Source organism: Sparus aurata, chromosome 16 (assembly GCF_900880675.1).
Source record: "Sparus aurata chromosome 16, fSpaAur1.1, whole genome shotgun sequence".
NCBI lineage: Eukaryota > Metazoa > Chordata > Actinopteri > Spariformes > Sparidae > Sparus > Sparus aurata.
In genome coordinates, this window is record NC_044202.1 from 10,507,868 (window position 1) to 10,524,601 (window position 16,734).

General features: G+C 40.6%; 2 protein-coding genes across 3 annotated transcripts in view; both read right to left on the bottom strand.

Annotated features, from left to right (window-relative positions):
- Positions 1 to 10,094, bottom strand: part of aqr (aquarius intron-binding spliceosomal factor) — a 52,944-nt gene extending 42,850 nt beyond the window's left edge. The window contains exons 1-14 of the mRNA XM_030391563.1: positions 9,958 to 10,094; positions 9,388 to 9,493; positions 8,901 to 8,957; positions 8,583 to 8,623; positions 8,300 to 8,335; positions 8,063 to 8,183; positions 7,775 to 7,915; positions 4,857 to 4,925; positions 4,615 to 4,715; positions 4,434 to 4,510; positions 3,422 to 3,486; positions 1,060 to 1,176; positions 837 to 950; positions 376 to 479 (exon numbers count right to left, since the gene is read on the bottom strand). Coding sequence (XP_030247423.1) covers positions 376 to 479; positions 837 to 950; positions 1,060 to 1,176; positions 3,422 to 3,486; positions 4,434 to 4,510; positions 4,615 to 4,715; positions 4,857 to 4,925; positions 7,775 to 7,915; positions 8,063 to 8,183; positions 8,300 to 8,335; positions 8,583 to 8,623; positions 8,901 to 8,957; positions 9,388 to 9,471 — 1,127 coding nt within the window. The 5' untranslated portion in view covers positions 9,472 to 9,493; positions 9,958 to 10,094. The remainder of the gene's footprint in view (positions 1 to 375; positions 480 to 836; positions 951 to 1,059; positions 1,177 to 3,421; positions 3,487 to 4,433; positions 4,511 to 4,614; positions 4,716 to 4,856; positions 4,926 to 7,774; positions 7,916 to 8,062; positions 8,184 to 8,299; positions 8,336 to 8,582; positions 8,624 to 8,900; positions 8,958 to 9,387; positions 9,494 to 9,957) is intronic.
- A 3,195-nt stretch (positions 10,095 to 13,289) lies between these two features.
- dph6 (diphthamine biosynthesis 6) overlaps positions 13,290 to 16,734 on the bottom strand; it is a 62,267-nt gene continuing 58,822 nt past the window's right edge. Inside the window, exons 15-16 of one of the 2 annotated variants that reach the window (XR_003980961.1) lie at positions 16,296 to 16,536; positions 13,290 to 14,274 (exon numbers count right to left, since the gene is read on the bottom strand). Coding sequence is in view for 1 of the 2 variants with exons in the window: in XM_030392025.1 (XP_030247885.1) it covers positions 16,418 to 16,536 (119 nt within the window). In the remaining variant the exon portion in view is untranslated. Of the gene's footprint in view, positions 16,537 to 16,734 lie in introns of both variants that reach the window. The other variant, XM_030392025.1, reaches the window with a different exon arrangement.

Below are 16,734 nucleotides of genomic sequence, written 5' to 3' on the forward strand. Positions count from 1 at the left end.
TTTTGTGATGAAGAAACTCAATTAGAACAGATCTGTAGGTGTGCTGATATGTTTTGGAAGGTTTGTTTGTACGAAACTCTTTGCCACAGACTTTCATAAATGATGGTATGTTCCATAAGGAAATAAAGTAAATATAGTTGGTAAAAAGAGCAAACAGGGTGAGCCACCTCTAACTAGACATGCAGTAGATTTTCAAATCCGTGTTAGCACAAACAACACTCTGGTGCAACAGCATTTGGGTATTAACAGTTACAACACACTGTAATTGTACTCAGTCCAATCATGCATACCCTCCCACCACATCCCTCCATCTGTGCACTGCCAAGCTGCAAGTGCACAAGTTGCTCATGATTAATTCTGGATGTTATGATTTACCTGAGATGCCCGAACTGTTTGGTCAAGGATTCACGAGTGTCTACTGCTGCTACGCTGGACAGAGCAAAGTCTTGCAACTCTGGGAAATGAGCAAAAGCTGCCCTCTGCAAAACAGAAAACACAGACAAAAACACTTAGAGCGATGTTCAAACACACACAATCTCTATGGGAAAACGCTGCAGATGCCAAGCTGCCTTGCCCAGGAAAAGCAGGTTAAAAAGTAATTATGGATAAACATTGTGAAAGGGGAAATCCTGACGTCTATTATCATAACTACAAAAGTCAGATTTGGTACTGTAGATGGCAGAATTATTTTGTACTAATTTTGCTCTCTCCCACCGCAGACCTACTCCAGATGCACAATAACGTCCAAAGAGATCAGTAAAGAAAATCGTGAACGGTGTAAAACAACTACAGAACCAAAACAGACCTGGAAAAGATCATGCCTCTCCAGTACATACCTGCAGGGAGGTGATTCTGTCATAGTGCAGAGTGGTCATCTCCTTCTCTGTCAGGGCGTTTCCTGTCTGATCATTTATCTCAAATCCTGTGTAGAACTTTAGCATGTCCAGCAACTACAGAAAAGACAAAAGGCAGTAATACAAGTTAGTTAGTTTGCATCTCAGTGTGTGAGCGTACAATCATTTCAAGTGCATACACAACCCTGATTCCAGTGTGCTGTACCTGGCAGAAGAGGTGTCCCTCCTTCTCTCTGTGGGCGAGGCTGGACAGGTGGCAGCTGACCACCAAGTGAGAGTCATCCAGCAGGGTGTTGAACCAACGCCTGGTGGGCAGCAGGGCCTGGACACACAGGACACCTTGTTGACAGCACTGGACTATATTGCTGACAGTTGTGGCTAAAATACCTGACCATCTCACAATTTCTCTGTAACAGGAATATTTTTAGTAGAATAAAATATGCAGGGTGAATTCAGTTGATAGAACTTGAATACTTAAGAAAGTTACCAGTTTTTCTTGATTTGCAGGAAAAATAGCTCCTCCATCACAGAAAAAACAAATTAGGTATTGTATGAACAGACATCTCTCAGGGGTCAAATGAATCAATTGACTTAACAACAACCACATTTCCCAGCATCTGGACCACGATTATCCATACATCTTATTGATCCATGGTCTTTTCTTGTCTTGAGGTAATTTTGAATGGTAGAGCAGCAAGGAAACAAGGCAAACTGGCAGTATGATGTGAAGATAAAGGGGAAAAAAACAGGCTCAGCTACCTCTATAGCTGTTATTTATTTGCTTGTTGTAGCACACATGCGTGACATGAAGGCAAGTACAGAGGAAACTTGTCAAAATGAGACAACAGCGCTGCTTTGGTAGTGATGCAAGAAAGAAATACTCAACATGGTGATAAGCTGACAGTCTGAATGAGAGAATGACTGGTGTACACGGAACAAAAATGGACTTCAATCTATCAAATTACAAAGGCTGAAAGAGAAGAAATACCCGGAAAGAAATCTGCATTGTGAAATATGATATGGGATATGGAACTACAAAACACCAACAAAATGAAAAAATCTATTATTTTATTAATTGAAAATTGCTCTTCAAAGGCAGCAGGTGCAGCAAGTGACACTGAGAGAGGAGATACCTTGATATCCAACTGCCATCTTTGATCTCAATACAGTCCTGACAGCAGGCAAGAAACAGCCATGAAAACGGGGATCTTTTGTTCCCTGCATTAATTTTCAGGTCGTCATCAGAGAGGGGAGGTATGGATTTCAAGCAACTGAGGCTTTGTAAAAGGATAGCGCTTGAAGGACAGAAGATGTCTCTAGAGACCGTCAGCTGGCCGGCCACTAGCCGCTGCCAGGAACAGCAAGGCCAGCCTGTCAGCAGGCAGCCAGATGAAATCTATTGAGCTCCTTCGCTGGTAACAGGAGATCTGCACGGGCAACAATCTTATGTGACATTGTGTCTTCACTTAAGACAACCTCACTGGCAAAGCTTCCTCCGTGAAACATCGTGTCAAACTCTATTTCCCTTAATGAAATCTTGTAAATGAACCAATACGATGATAGTTCATAAAGGTTCCTCATTTTATGAGCCATTTCATCACTCTGAGAATGCCAAGTTATACTCTGCAAGTGTAGAGTTGATTGAAAATGCACCATGAATCCAAACTTAGAATAGACTCCACTGCATAAATACAGCCATTATTTTCTTGATTACTTAATTAGTTTAGTCCATAAAATGTTAGAAAATGGTGATTAATGTTTCCCAAACCCAAGATGACTTACTCATATTTTTTGTTTTTTCCACAACCCAAAAATGTTCAGTTGACTCACATAAAAGGAGTAAGAAACGGAAATAATTCACATTTAAAAAGCTGGAATCAAATAATTTGAATTTTTTTCCCTTGAAAAATGACCAAAAATACATTAACTGGTTCAAAAGTTAATGGGGTCTATTCTGGGCAAACACCCCGTCTAAGTTTCAGGGAACACTGCCGAGTAGTTTTTGTGTAATACTGCTAACAACCAACCAACAAATGGACACGGATGAAAACCTAATGTCCTTGGTGGAGGTAATGAATTCATAACAGGATGTTGTTAACTTAAAAATGGTTGATAAAACAAAGCAAACATGTTTTTCCTCCATCGCTCCATCTGTCCAGCAGACACAGACTGCTCATAACTTCACGCCTTTCACCAGATGTCAAAAGCCATAAGGCTGAAAATAACCGCTCATACTGCAATCAAAGACTAGTGCTTCAAATGCTGCACAGCTTTGCAGACAGCAGTGACAGAGACGCATTGAGTGGAGCCGAGAGTCAACAATTATCCACTGTCTGTTGACCTGAGTTAGCTATAAATGTGAAGGACAAAAAGCAAATGAGCTCTGCAGAAATGGATGTCTGCACTGCTTCCTTCATCAGGACACCATGATTAAGCAAATACACTATAGCTCTACACTCTGAGGGTCTGACTAGTCTGTGTAATGATTGAGTGCATCATCTCACACTGTAAATTTCCAATACAGCAATCCAATCTAGGGCATAAAAATGGCAAATGATGTGTCTTACCTCCAAATCAATCATGAGCTCAATGAATCTCTCACAGTAGTGCACTTTGTCCATGGATACAGGCCCTAAGAGAAGTAAGGGTGAAATCAGGGAAGTTAGCACTTCACTTCAGATCAGGGGACGCTTGTTGTCGATGGCAAACTCAATCTGACAGACAAGCAGACATGATGATATGAACAACAAGGCCAAATAAAGATGGGGAACGATAAGACGTAGCAGTGGGAAGGAGACACTGTAGCTATCACCACGGACATGAAAATAGCAAACGCATGTGGACAACTCAGAGGTGCCATGCTGAGTGTCTGAGCTTCACTATGAAGTATGCAATGCCAGCACAGCAGCACGCTGGGACCTCAGCCCTCATTAAGTATGTCGGTGCGTGTGCCTGTGTGTGAGTGTGTGCACTTAAAGTTGAGGCATGCAGCAAGCATTAGAGTGATGTGGATCCTGCTGGGCGTTGGATTGTGATCTACTGTGTCAGGTTTGAATTCTACCTAAACACACAAATAAGCTTGTTCTGTTTTTAGCAACCAGGTGGGGGGCCTCTGTGTCGGCCTGCATTACAACACAGGAGTCTGTGCCCGTGGCTGTATGGCAGCTGGAGCACATGCTCCTTCGGCGGCTGCACGACTCAGAAAGAAAGAAGGGGTGGTAACTGCAACTGAAATAGCAATGAAAAGGGGCAATATTGTGTTTCAAACTGGCAATATGGCTCGGGACTAAAGAGATGTGTTCTCTAACACTGTGCAAGCTCTAAAAACCCCTCAGTACATTAATCATAGTGGTAAAAGTAGAGACCTGCTTTGGGACCACAGTCACAGGGAGAGTCATCTGGGTCATTAATTTTACTCAGTATTTAGAGGTAGAAATCCACACATGGGATACACGATTTTTTAAATAGGATCAAAATCTAACAAGCATTTCTTTTGCTGAAGGAATTCCATGAGAAGCAGATGTGCACAGCACCACAATGAAATCCCAGTGGAAATAAACAGTATTTTTTCCTGTTTACCTGATGGTGGAATTGATCCCAGAACTCCAAGAAACTTTTTAATGAGAGCTGAGAGGAAGGTCCTCTCTTTTTTGGCCCTGAGGAAGATATGAAGAAAGCAAATCAGAAGAAGCTTAGAAACAAAAAATAATTTACTCGTCTGTATAGATCTGAACACACAAGCAAAGAAATAAAATATTACAGCTCAGCTGCTTCAGCATCCAGCTTATCAAATTTCTTCTTGATTAGATTCCAGAACTTCTGCAGTTTTGGAACTTTCTTCAGCTCGTGTTGGAGTCTGGACTGCAAACATGACAGAAACAAATTAGTGTCAAAGCAAAGAGGTGAATGTGTCCTACAAAATTATCAAACAACGTCATTACTTGGTGTGCATCATTAACCAACCAGAGAAACTTTAATAAAGATAATAGGTAGACAACTTACTGGTAGGAGGCACATCCACATAGGCAGCGAGATGAGCTGCTGCACCTGCTCTCTGATCAAATCTACCTCCTGGGAGGGAGGCATACAAAGAGAGATAGAGAATGAAAGAAGGAAAGAGATGTCAGATTGTACCGTGTATGACAGATTTTTATTACACATCAGCCCCTAATAAAAGTCTGCAACTAAAATATTTAGAGGCCTTTATAGGATACAATCAAAGTGCAGCAGGCTATCACAGCAGATTTTTAAAGTGAGACATCTGCAGTGCTTCCCCGTGGTTTAATGCGGCTGCAGAGGATACAGATGGGTGGAATCGGACCCAAGTTGTACTGGCTGGTCTACTACTGCCACCTAGTGGACATAATAAATAATTGCCAACTTGCCTGCAACAAGGCATTGTGCCATTGCTTAGATTACATGGAAAATGTGCTTTGGCTTGTTTAATGTGGATGTAAAATCAGTGATGATGGTAGATGCAGTCAACTGAAGCAATGAAACTCTTTAGTGCCTGTACTTTGACAAAGAAAGCCGAGTTATCCTGCTGGATTACCTGCATGAACTAGGATGCATTACGCACAAAAATGTACAACATCCTCTGTACTCACATTCAGGGCTGCCATAACCACTTGAAATGTAGGTAGTTTATAAGCAAGAGAACTTGATGATGAATGACAGCAGGCCTCCTGGCTCCCCAGAGGGATACAAAACCAGGCTGGAATAGCTTGTAGTTTTTCCTTTAAACCAAACAAACCACTGGTGTCTGCAGAAGAACATACACTATATTGCCAAAAGTATTCGCTCACCTGGCTTGACTTGAATATGAACTTTAGTGACATCCCATTCTTAATCTATAGGGTTTAATATGACGTCAGTCCACCCTTTGCAGCTATACCAGCTTCAACTCTTCTGGGAAGGCTTTCCACAAGGTTTAGGAGTGCGTTTATGGTATTTTTTGACCATTCTTCCAGAAGTGCATTTGTGAGGTCACACACTGATGTTGGTGGGGAAGGCCTAGCACTCAGTTTCCGCTCTAATTCATCTCAAAGGTGTTCTATCGGGTTGAAGTCAGGACTCTGCAGGCAAGTCCAGTTCATCCACACCCAACTCTCTCTCCATGTCTTTATGGACCTTGCTTTGTGCACTGGTGCACAGTCATGTTGGAACAGGAAGGGGTCATCCCCAAACTGTTCCCACAAAGTTGGGAGCATGGAATTGTCCAACATCTCTTGGTATGCTGAAGCATTCAGAGTTCATTTCACTGGACCTAAGGGGCCAAGCCCAGCTCCTGAAAAACAACCCCACACCATAATCCCCCCTCCGCCAAACTTTATACTTGACACAATGCAGATAAAGCACCGTTCTCCTGGCAACCGCCAAACCCAGACTCGTCCATCAGATTGCTAGATGGAGAAGCACGATTCGTCACCGTCTCCACTGCTCCAGAGTCCAGTGGCTGCGTGCTTTACACCACTGCAGCCGACGCTTTACATTGCACTTGCTGATGTATGGCTTGGATGCAGCTGCTCAGCCATGGAAACCCATTCCATGAAGTAGAGCTGCACCATATATCGTTTGAGCATTGTCATCATGTTGTACATGTGCGCAGTAGTCACATCGCAGAGCCTATGTAGGAGGCAAATGAACTCATCTAATTTCAAGGGTACCTGACACACACTGTGCATGCAGACTCTGCATGCACGATCCACCAATCACATAAGTTCTTAATCAGTGTGCCAAGCAGACCACGCCCCTGCACATGGAGTGAGTTGCTTGTAACAATATTGAAAAATGAGCAACGAACAAGAGAAAATCACCAAAAACGAAGACTTGGTGCCAAAAAGAAAAGCAATGTCAGTTATCTGGAATTGTTTCAGCTACAAGAAGGATGATATTGACCAAACATGTGTTCGAGAGGTAACACAACTAATTTGTTTGACCATTTACGTCAGTACTACACAGCTCAGTACAACACAAAGAGGTAAGATCAGTGCACAACACTGCCAACACTGCAACTTCGTGGCTGAGTTGCTGTCGTTCACAATCACTTCCACTTTGTTACAATACCACTGACAGTTACAGCTAACTGTGCAATATTTAGGAGCAAGGAATTATCACGACTGGACTTGGTGCACAGGTGGCATCCTATCACAGTACCACGCTGGAATTCACTGAGCTCCTGAGAGCGACCCATTCTTTCACAAATGTTTGTAGAAGCAGTCTGCATGCCTAGGTGCTAGCTTTTATACACCTGTAGCCATGGAAGTGATTGGAACACCTGATTTCAATTATTTGGATGGGTGAGTGAATACTTTTGGTAATACAGTGTACTTTGAACTCAGCTTTTTCTGTCAATATAGCAGCCACTGAGAAATATATTGCTCTAATTGAAAATAATTGCCATTAACACGGACACAACATCCACTTAAAGCTTCACAATTTCCCTTTCACAATTAAGAAGCCATTCTAAACCTAAACCCTGAATATTTAAATTCTTATGCAGTTCCCAGTAGACATTATTTGAAATACTGAATATTTGACAGCTTGGTTTTCTTTCCATTTTTCAGTTTATTTGACTAAATCTGTTCCTGGACACAGCAAATTAATATACCATGGTAAAGTAAGTACTCCAACTGTTTAACTGTATATTGTACTCCCAGGCCAAGTCCATTAACTGTAATTGCTATGATAAATTTAATTTGTATATAAAAAGTTTACAAATAATGCTCTTGTTGGTGGTTCATATTGTCTGGGCTGTTTCCACGGTGCTGTGATAAGCAATACAGAACTTTCTAGATACATCTGTGTAGAGAAGTCATCATACTTCAAACCATGTAAATAGTTTACTCATTATCTAAGCTGACTGGCAGCAGCATAATACTCCCAAAGTGAAATAAGGACGTCAATGTAGTGTTACTTACCAGACTGTTGAAGCAGTGGTCCAGGAAGACCAAAAGAACGGTTTGTTCTTTCAGTGTGAGGCCAGCTTCATCGCCCGCCAATACAGCTTCCATCACACATTTGAAGAAGAATGGGAAATGGTTTGGCTCCTTCTTGAACACCTGATGATTGACAAAAGATAGAAAGGTTTTGTAGAAAGCCATTAGTTTGAATGGTAACAATAGAGATAGTGGCATACAGTCTTCAGAAGCTGGGTCATAAGTCAATGAGAATTAATCGAGACTTAGATGAGGAACCGCATTTCTTACCTCCCAAGCTGGGACATTCTCTCGGAACTTCTCATTGACGATGCAACAAATGGACATCAGGTAGGCATTGCTAGACACCTTGGCAGTGTAGTTCACCCAAAGGTAGTTCTCAAGATACTGGCTGAAAGATTTAAACCAAAAAACGAAAGGATGAATATCCACTCACCAACCTTTGTTACCACTGTTAATTCATTAATGCTCGATAGAAAAGAGGGAATAAGAAGTGAAATATCCCACCTGAACTCAAGGAGCATAATTTTTCTGATGGCAAATCTGTGAATAGACGGGAAAGAACACAATAGAGCGAGATAAATATACATGAAATGTTTTCACTGGATTAAATACAGCAGTTAGAGTTGAACATACTACAAACATACATTATATTCATTTTTATTGACTTTTTTTTTCTGTAAGCGATGGGGGGGGGGGTCTTTGGTATAAGGCTTCTTGACTCTCCTGATTGTATGACTTTATGTAATCTTTTGTGCAATAATAAAAATAAAAAAAAATGTGTACTTACTTAGACTTGAGAATCTCTTTTTCATAAACATCTTCCATAACCTAAACAAACAGAAATGCAGGTTAAAATTCTAAGGGGCAAACACGGATGATTCCCTCAGTGTTTTAAAAGACTGGACAAGCAGTAGGCTACATAGCACACCTTAACTATTTAATTGTGACAAACTAAATGTTGAGAAGACATTCTAGTTAGAACCAAAACAATGTTACAAATGCTATGCTAAATGCAGTATATATAGTGGAACATGAGTTTTGCAACTTGCTTGTAAAAAAAAAAATATATATATATACAGTGTATCCAGTGGTGCCCATAACTCACCTTAGGGTCAAAGGGAAGTTTATTCTTGGCATGAGGAGCCCAGTATTTATTAGCCAGCTGAAAAAGGAGATGAGGAAAACATCAAAAGGAGTCAACACGGCAGAATGACCATACATAAAGCCCATTCAACAGCACAATTGTGAGCGTTACTGGATTTATACTCTTTGCGTTTAATAAAAAATAGAGAAGCATCGAGGCAGGAGATAATTCTGAACAAAGACTGCACATTATGTGAGTAACAGAACAAATACTCTAGTCATCAGCCACATGTACATTCTTTCTAGTTGCCTCCATCTCCCCATCACACACATTAATACTTTTGACGTGTAGTGGGATGACACAGTATGCAGTAATTTGTTGTTTTATGGAAGTGGAATTAATGTTCTCTATACAGACTTACTGGATCAATGTACAAAACTGACTGCAGTATTTCAACATACAGTTCTGGACCACATGTGTAGTTTAAGGACACAATAGTTAACTTTACCTGTGTGACATATTCAGCATTTATCTGGGACACAGAAGGCGCTGCAGCCTTCTTAGCTGGGGTCTCTTTCTCAGTGGTGGCCATCTCAAAACAGCTACAACGACGACTATGAGGAAAAGAGCGAAAATAGGATAGTATGAAGGTAATCACAGCTACTCATTAACACAAATCAGGTTTGAATTTAACTTTATATTCTGACCAAATGTCTGAAAAATATAAGCAAGAACAGTGCTGACAAAGTTAGCTAGCTAGGGTTAAAAACTTCATAGATTCGAAGTTGTTTGCGGGCAATTATAAACATTATAGCTACTCAAATGCCTTCCCGATACTTCCACAAACGTCACATTGGTGCCATCGTTCCTATAAGATACTACCTTTCATAAAACGGCGGTAAATAGTATGTTATCGTAAGCAAATGTTAGCGGTTTCTCAATATCACATGAGCTAGGCTAATTACTAGCTCTCTGAACAGTTTGAAGCCGACACAGAGACATTTTTTTTGACAGTAACTTTACTGTTAGTCCAATGTCGTACGCATATATTTATATATAATAAAGTAAACTCACTTACCTTTTAGTTTATCTCAGCATGAGCGTAAAGTGCCGCCGTACGGCAGGCTACGCATGTACACAACGAAAACGCGCTGTATGCGACCGACTTCCGGAATTGGTACGTCCCTAAAAGTCGTCCCAAGCACAAGGTTGTATCATCCGTTCCTACTGAGACAGCTGTGTTATTTCTCAAAGATAACTTGACTAAGTTTGAACTAAAGAACCAAAATCCTTGTTAAATGTTTATTTTTTAAATGCCGAATCATTTTTAACAACATACACGTTATAGTACCATATGAAACACGTTAAACGTATTAGTATTTATCAATTTTCTGTACACATTTCTATATTATCATATGTCTATTACAGGATTTACATGAATATAGTATATACAAACGTCATGATAATCATGAAAACCATTTAACACAATAGAAACATGCACTAACATTTCAAATATTAAGATGGATGTGATCTAATGTGCTGAACGTTTTGCTGTAAATGTCACATATACCTGCCATAGACCTGTGTATCTAAAGATGATGCCTTTTAGATTTAGATGGTGACACAAACTATTTAAAACAATATCTCCACTATTCTTTTAAGCTGACTCTGTCATTTTGGGTGAAACTAAAGTTAAACAATATGTTACATAATATTGTTTTTGCTCTTAAAACTTACAATGTACTTGTATTCAAATAAATTTAGTGGCTGATGCCATTAATCATCTGGATGCATTTGATTCTCAACCACAGTCCTTTGACTGACATTGTGTACATTGCCCTCACCCTGACGTCACAAAGGTGGAGCTGCATTTTGAAAATTCTTAATTTTGGACCAACTTATTTATTTCAAAGTTCAGAGGGGAAATGAATAAGGACTAGCCACTGGAACTGCTAGCCATTACGTGTTAAGTACCTGTAAACAATGTAATTTGGATGGTGGACAAAAAGCTTTGAGACAGTTAGTCATGTAGCCTCTGCTGGAGCTTAAATCTTATGACTGCAGGTGCACCTTCGAATGGGCTGCTTTTAGAAAGTCAGGCCTGTTATTTTGCCTTTTGGTTTGTTATGAGTTGGGAAGTGAATCTGAAGCTGAAGGGATTAGGTCAGTGTCTTCAAGCGCACTTTGCAGGTGTATCTATTGTGGTTATTGCCTACAGATGTGTCTATGTTTGTGGAATAAACTTGCTCCCGGGGGACTGGATCCATGAAATTTGAGATTGTGTTCTGAATTACTGAGCAGTAATTTGCATGCGGCATAGTTTTTGGTGTAATTTCAATCTCTGAGGAAGGAAGAAAATTGTTGTGCGTCACAATTTCCCTTTGCAATACAGTAATTGCCATTCAAGAGTAATTACTATTGACATGTTTGTTAATAACTGCAGATGGTTTATCAGAACTTGGATGTGGGTTATGAGTTAAATGCCATCTGACTGATGGTCTGTTTGAAGCACTGAATGGTAGAGTTTCTGCAAATTTGTTTTTACATGCATGACTGGAGGCTTTTCCATAGATTTTGCAGATGAATGGCCTCTGGCCACTATGATGACTTAATAACTTTGAAGATTATATTGCAATAGATACAGATAAAGTCAATGTTGAATAGAAAATAGTTATTTTTCATTTTAATTTGTTGGTTGGAACAGACTCAACACATAAGTTGAATAAATAAAATCATACTTGTTTTGTGTCTAGTTGTCATATTGTTGTAATATTTTACAGCAGAGCTTTGTCTCTAACTTGTTTTCACTCAATAATGTAGGTAGCCTGCATATTCCAGTCATTGCTTTACTGTCTCCAAAGAAGTCATATCACTGTTAATATTGAATACTTAAGACATTTTGCATGACACCCTTTGGTAAAATCTCATATCATATTACATAACAAAACATTACATTGCAACTTGACCAGCTATAGCCTTTAACATTAAATAAGTTAGGCCTCTCACGAAGCCACATTCATAAAATAGTGTTCGTTGTACAGCAATTTATTTAAATCACATTACAATTTAGTGTTGAGGCTGATATCCCCACCCCACCACGTTTTATTAATGAGGATAAGATTTATATAGTCCCTTACCATATCCATGTCTCAAGTGATTTTTATCAAAGACCATATATTTCACATCACATCGCTGTATGAATAAAATATCCCTTTCCTGTTAACTGAGGGTTTCTCTGCTGTGTCATGCACTGTATGGCCTTGCTCCCTCCTCATTTACTGTAAACCATCTGTTGTCTCTGATAATGTTAATTTTGGTCCACAAACCTTTAATTATCATTCTGGAAATGCATGAACAGTTCTGAGCTGATGGGTTTTTCTCTTCCATGCTGAGTGTTTGTGTTTTTTTTTGGTTGTCTCAAATGACTTAATGATAGTTCATTTAATTGTTACAGTAATTGTACTCATTCAAAACGTATGCAATGACAATACAATTTAATATGAATCTCATCTAATATTTTAATGTCTGAAGCAGATTGTCTTTTGGGAGTTTTATATTAATAAAAACAACAACAACAACAACAGCCATTTTGGACTAATTCTGCAGTATTTTTCAGGAAGATGAAAATATAATTACATTTTGTGTTGTGTCTAGATTAGCATGTTTGGTCTGGTAACCTAGTTTAGTCCAGTAAGGCCCAGGCAGGGTGACTACAGGAATCAAAGCTGTTAATATATGGGTGGGTTTCTACTTTGGCCACCCACTTAGGGTACTGCACAGACCAGGATAGCCCTATTAAACACAGGTGTACGGTATACATTGTTAATAGCTGCAATACATTAGGGTGCACAAATATGTAGCTGAGAAATCATTAATGCAATTAGTTACACCTCAGCTTTTCCTGGGTGTCAAAATACTTTAGTCTCACCCTAAAAATTCAGCTGAGCAGGATCCTCCAGACTGGATCCGAATTCTGCTTACTTTTAACATGGCTGTGTTTAATCATTGTGTCTGATTAAGCCAATGTGACAGTGACTTTAAGCCACCATTGCTTTTATTATTCACACTAACGCTGTGCCATGTCAAATGACGGTCTCTGGAGAAGGCCTATGTCTAAGTATTATTCTCAGATAGTAATGGTTACTTTTTAACTCTTGATGTTTGGTGTAATATCTATAACAGGCATTCAATCAAAGGCGTTCCTGTTTCTCTGACTCTTCAGTCGAAGTTGCTCCCACCTCCCGTTCTGTTCTCCTCAGGGGTCATAGTCACTTCTCCAAACCTGCGCCTGCTGCAGAGTTGTGTGGGGTTTTTTTGTCCATCAGGGTTTTCATTGGCCTGTTTGTGATTGGATTGCTGCAAATGAAAGGTAACATGCTGATGATAACTTGTTGTAATGCATACTACAAGTAAAATTACAGACTTTTATTTCAAAATACTGCGAATGTACCCCCAAAAATGACATGATTACAGTAATTTGAGAAGATGAAATTAGTTACTTCTACCCCGGGCCAGAGTATTACACACAAGACAGTGCCTTACACAGAGAGTGGAAGAAAGATGCAATGTGCATAGAAAAATATCTGATCATCTCCATTAAATTATACATTTGCCGATCCAAAAAAATAAATAATTACAATAAAGTGGAAATAATGACAGCATAGACGGAAAATATGTTAGTATAGAAAATGTTTGGAAAATAATTCAATATTTTACTGTCTCAAAGATATGATGCGTAACAAATTTGCTTTAAAATATATAAAAACTCTTTGACCTTCTTTAATTTTGTTGAGTTGTGTACTTACATAATACAATACAACAATACAACTTACAATGTTTCAAACAATGCTTTTTGAGGGTAATGGTGCGTATCATGTGGTCGCCATTTGCTACAATTTTCCCGAGAGTCAGAGACTAAAAAGTATGTGAATAAAACTTAAAGTAGCATTACCACCAATCACATAGATTATAATTGCCAATGGTGGTTGCTTAATTTATCAATTGTGGCACTTGAAGGCATCAGTTGAAATACTGTACACATGGAATTGAAAGCGCTTCTGCTTTTTAAACTGCATTATTCATGTCGACCACTAGAGGGCGACACACACCACTCAATCGCATGCGACAGCTTGCCAGTTCAGCAGATAGAACAAGTTTCACCAAGTCAGTGCTGTGACCGTACAGAGATGCTTTCACAATACGTCAGGAGTGGTAAACAAAACATTATGAAATGAAAAGGATTGAAACACAAAAACAAACAAAGCCGCAGCCGCTGAGGCAAACAAACCGCAATTTCAGAAGGCGTCTTGTGCAGCAAGCGCGGTCCTGAAGCGGGCTCCCCTACTGTAGCCCACTGCTGTGGGGGAAGAGAGTCACACACATCAGCCTGGTTAGCCTGGAGGAAGAAACACACAGTTAAAGTCCATGTGCAAGGCCACAATGACAAGGGCTGCGGGCTGGTACACTGTGCACAAAGGACAATGTTAGCCACAACAGACAGTTTGTTTGCAGAGTGGTTGCAGGTCAGCTCGGTAGAAAACGTACATTTGACAGAACACATGAGAAAACTAAATGTCACCCTGTCTTTATTCATTTTGTGAGGAAACACAGCGGTGGAGACACAAAGAAATGTGCCTGCCATAGGCCATCACATTGGCTATGATGAGGGTGTGATGATATACAGTACTTGTGGCTTTTCCCTGCGTCTGTATGAAAACACGCTGGCTGAAAGACAAGACAGAATGTTATGTTTACAGTGGTGATCGACAAGTGTGTCGTGCTCTCAGTTCTAGTGGCGGGGCTCCTCTGTGATCACCAGAACGCGGACTCTTTTATTTGAATGTTTGGTTACATATAAATTCTTCGTGTTGTGAAAGGGGAAAAAAAAGCACATGATTCAAAACCCAACAAAGAAACATCTTACTAATGTGGAATTTAAATTATAACGTCAGTACATTTCCACAAGCTGATGTGCGTCGTTACTTCATTTCCATTGCTCGATTTGAACGAGAACGTTCTTCAATTTTCCCTGTGAACTATTTTTGGTATGACTGCCGAACTCACGAGTCTTGTTTGGCAATGCCCTGCTTTGGCTGCACATTCAGATGTGAAACATGTAATTTGACAAAGAAAAACGCTCCTGGAGGGATGTCGTCGACAAAAAATGTGACTATTTGTGCAACTGCTAAACCTGGGGCCGTATAACAGCTACATTTACTGAAAACAGTGAAATGAAATCAAATATTTGTGGATGAAATGTATGGTGTTCACTTGACTGAGATGTATTAAAGTACTCGATCAAAAAACATCCATATCATAGTCCTGCATCATTCAGGAACTCTGAACCGCCCCGTGGTCGAGCCCTTTAAAACCAAATAGGTGAACATTAACGCACGCTGTATATTTACCGGGCATTGGCTTGACTCGCTCTCATAAATAATTGCTTGTTTGTGTTTCTCAACCCTCAATAAAAATCTCCAGGCTCTATTGGCTGCCTCTATTGTTCAATTTTTGATAACAACAATCAAAACAACATTGCAGCGGGTGAAGAAAGATCAATAAGCCCACTCCACTCTCCCGCCATCACGAGCGCGATGAGGAGAATAGCCGGAGTGAAGATGCATTCCAACTCAGATCATCAATACGGTTCATGATCTTTGAGAAAAGAAATGTTCCAGGAGCAACGGTTAATGGTGTTATTTTCTTCCCAGTGTTGTCACACTGTGTCCGTCGACACCCCCGACGCGCGCACACACACACACAGACAGATCACACGCGTGCCCCGCAGCTGTGTGTTGTAGCGTCCCTGTCCTATTAACCAGGTTGCCTTAGAATCAATAGAAAACATAAAGAGGCTTAATCTTTTCAGGTGCTCTGCGCTGATTGCCTATTACACAATAATAACACACCTTGAATCCCATGGAGCATGAGAGGGAGGAATGCGGTCACCTCATCCGCACACATTACACACAGCCACACAGTAAATCTATAGGTCTACAACTGAACAGATGGTGTTAGCGGTGGCACTGGGCCTTTATGAGGGGTGTTAGCAAGCGTACTAAGAGAAATTCCAGCAGAGACAGTGGGATATCAGGGGATACAGTTTATCTCCTCGTGGAATGACACACTGCTGTGTCTTCTACTGTGGGCCACGGTCTCCGGTCCTCTGGTATGCAGCTTTAGCTTAGAGAAGCTCCATAAGACCCATCTCCGAGGCATAATAACAGCTGCTGCAGACGGTATATACAACTCCAGAGGAGGACAACGTGAATTACTGGCTTAAGTTTGGGGATATGAAGTGGAATAAACACACCCTCAAAACGGCACACCATCAGACCCACTTGGAGACAGACAAGGCTTTGCGTTTCAACAAAAATTCATGAGCAGTGAAGCAGTTTTTTCCTTCTCCGCATTCACCGATGTCGTGTTGTAAGTCATTATGTGTTGGGGCTGTAAGAGTCGCGCCTCCAGGAAAGCCCCACTGAATTCCAGTGCTGTGGATGACTGGAGTCGTGTTGTTGACTCTGGCTGTGTGTCTATTATAAACTGAGCCAGCAGGACAGGTGGAGGATCTGGGAGTCGGGCAAGTCCAGGACTGGGACCAGGGCCACGGACGGACTGGACTCGCCCAGACAGCTTGTCAAACTTTCCTCAAGCCCTGTCAGGTAGAGGTGGGGAAGGGAGAAAAGAAGAAGGAAGCGTTAGTTTCATGAGAGGACTGGCTGGAGTCAGACATGTAAGCGTCCCTCTGGGACCGTCCAAACACAGAGGCTGCACTTAACCCTTCGACCAGGGAACACAGGCCTATTTACAAATTATTGGCATTCTTAAGTCCTTGGCAGATTGTACCCCCCCC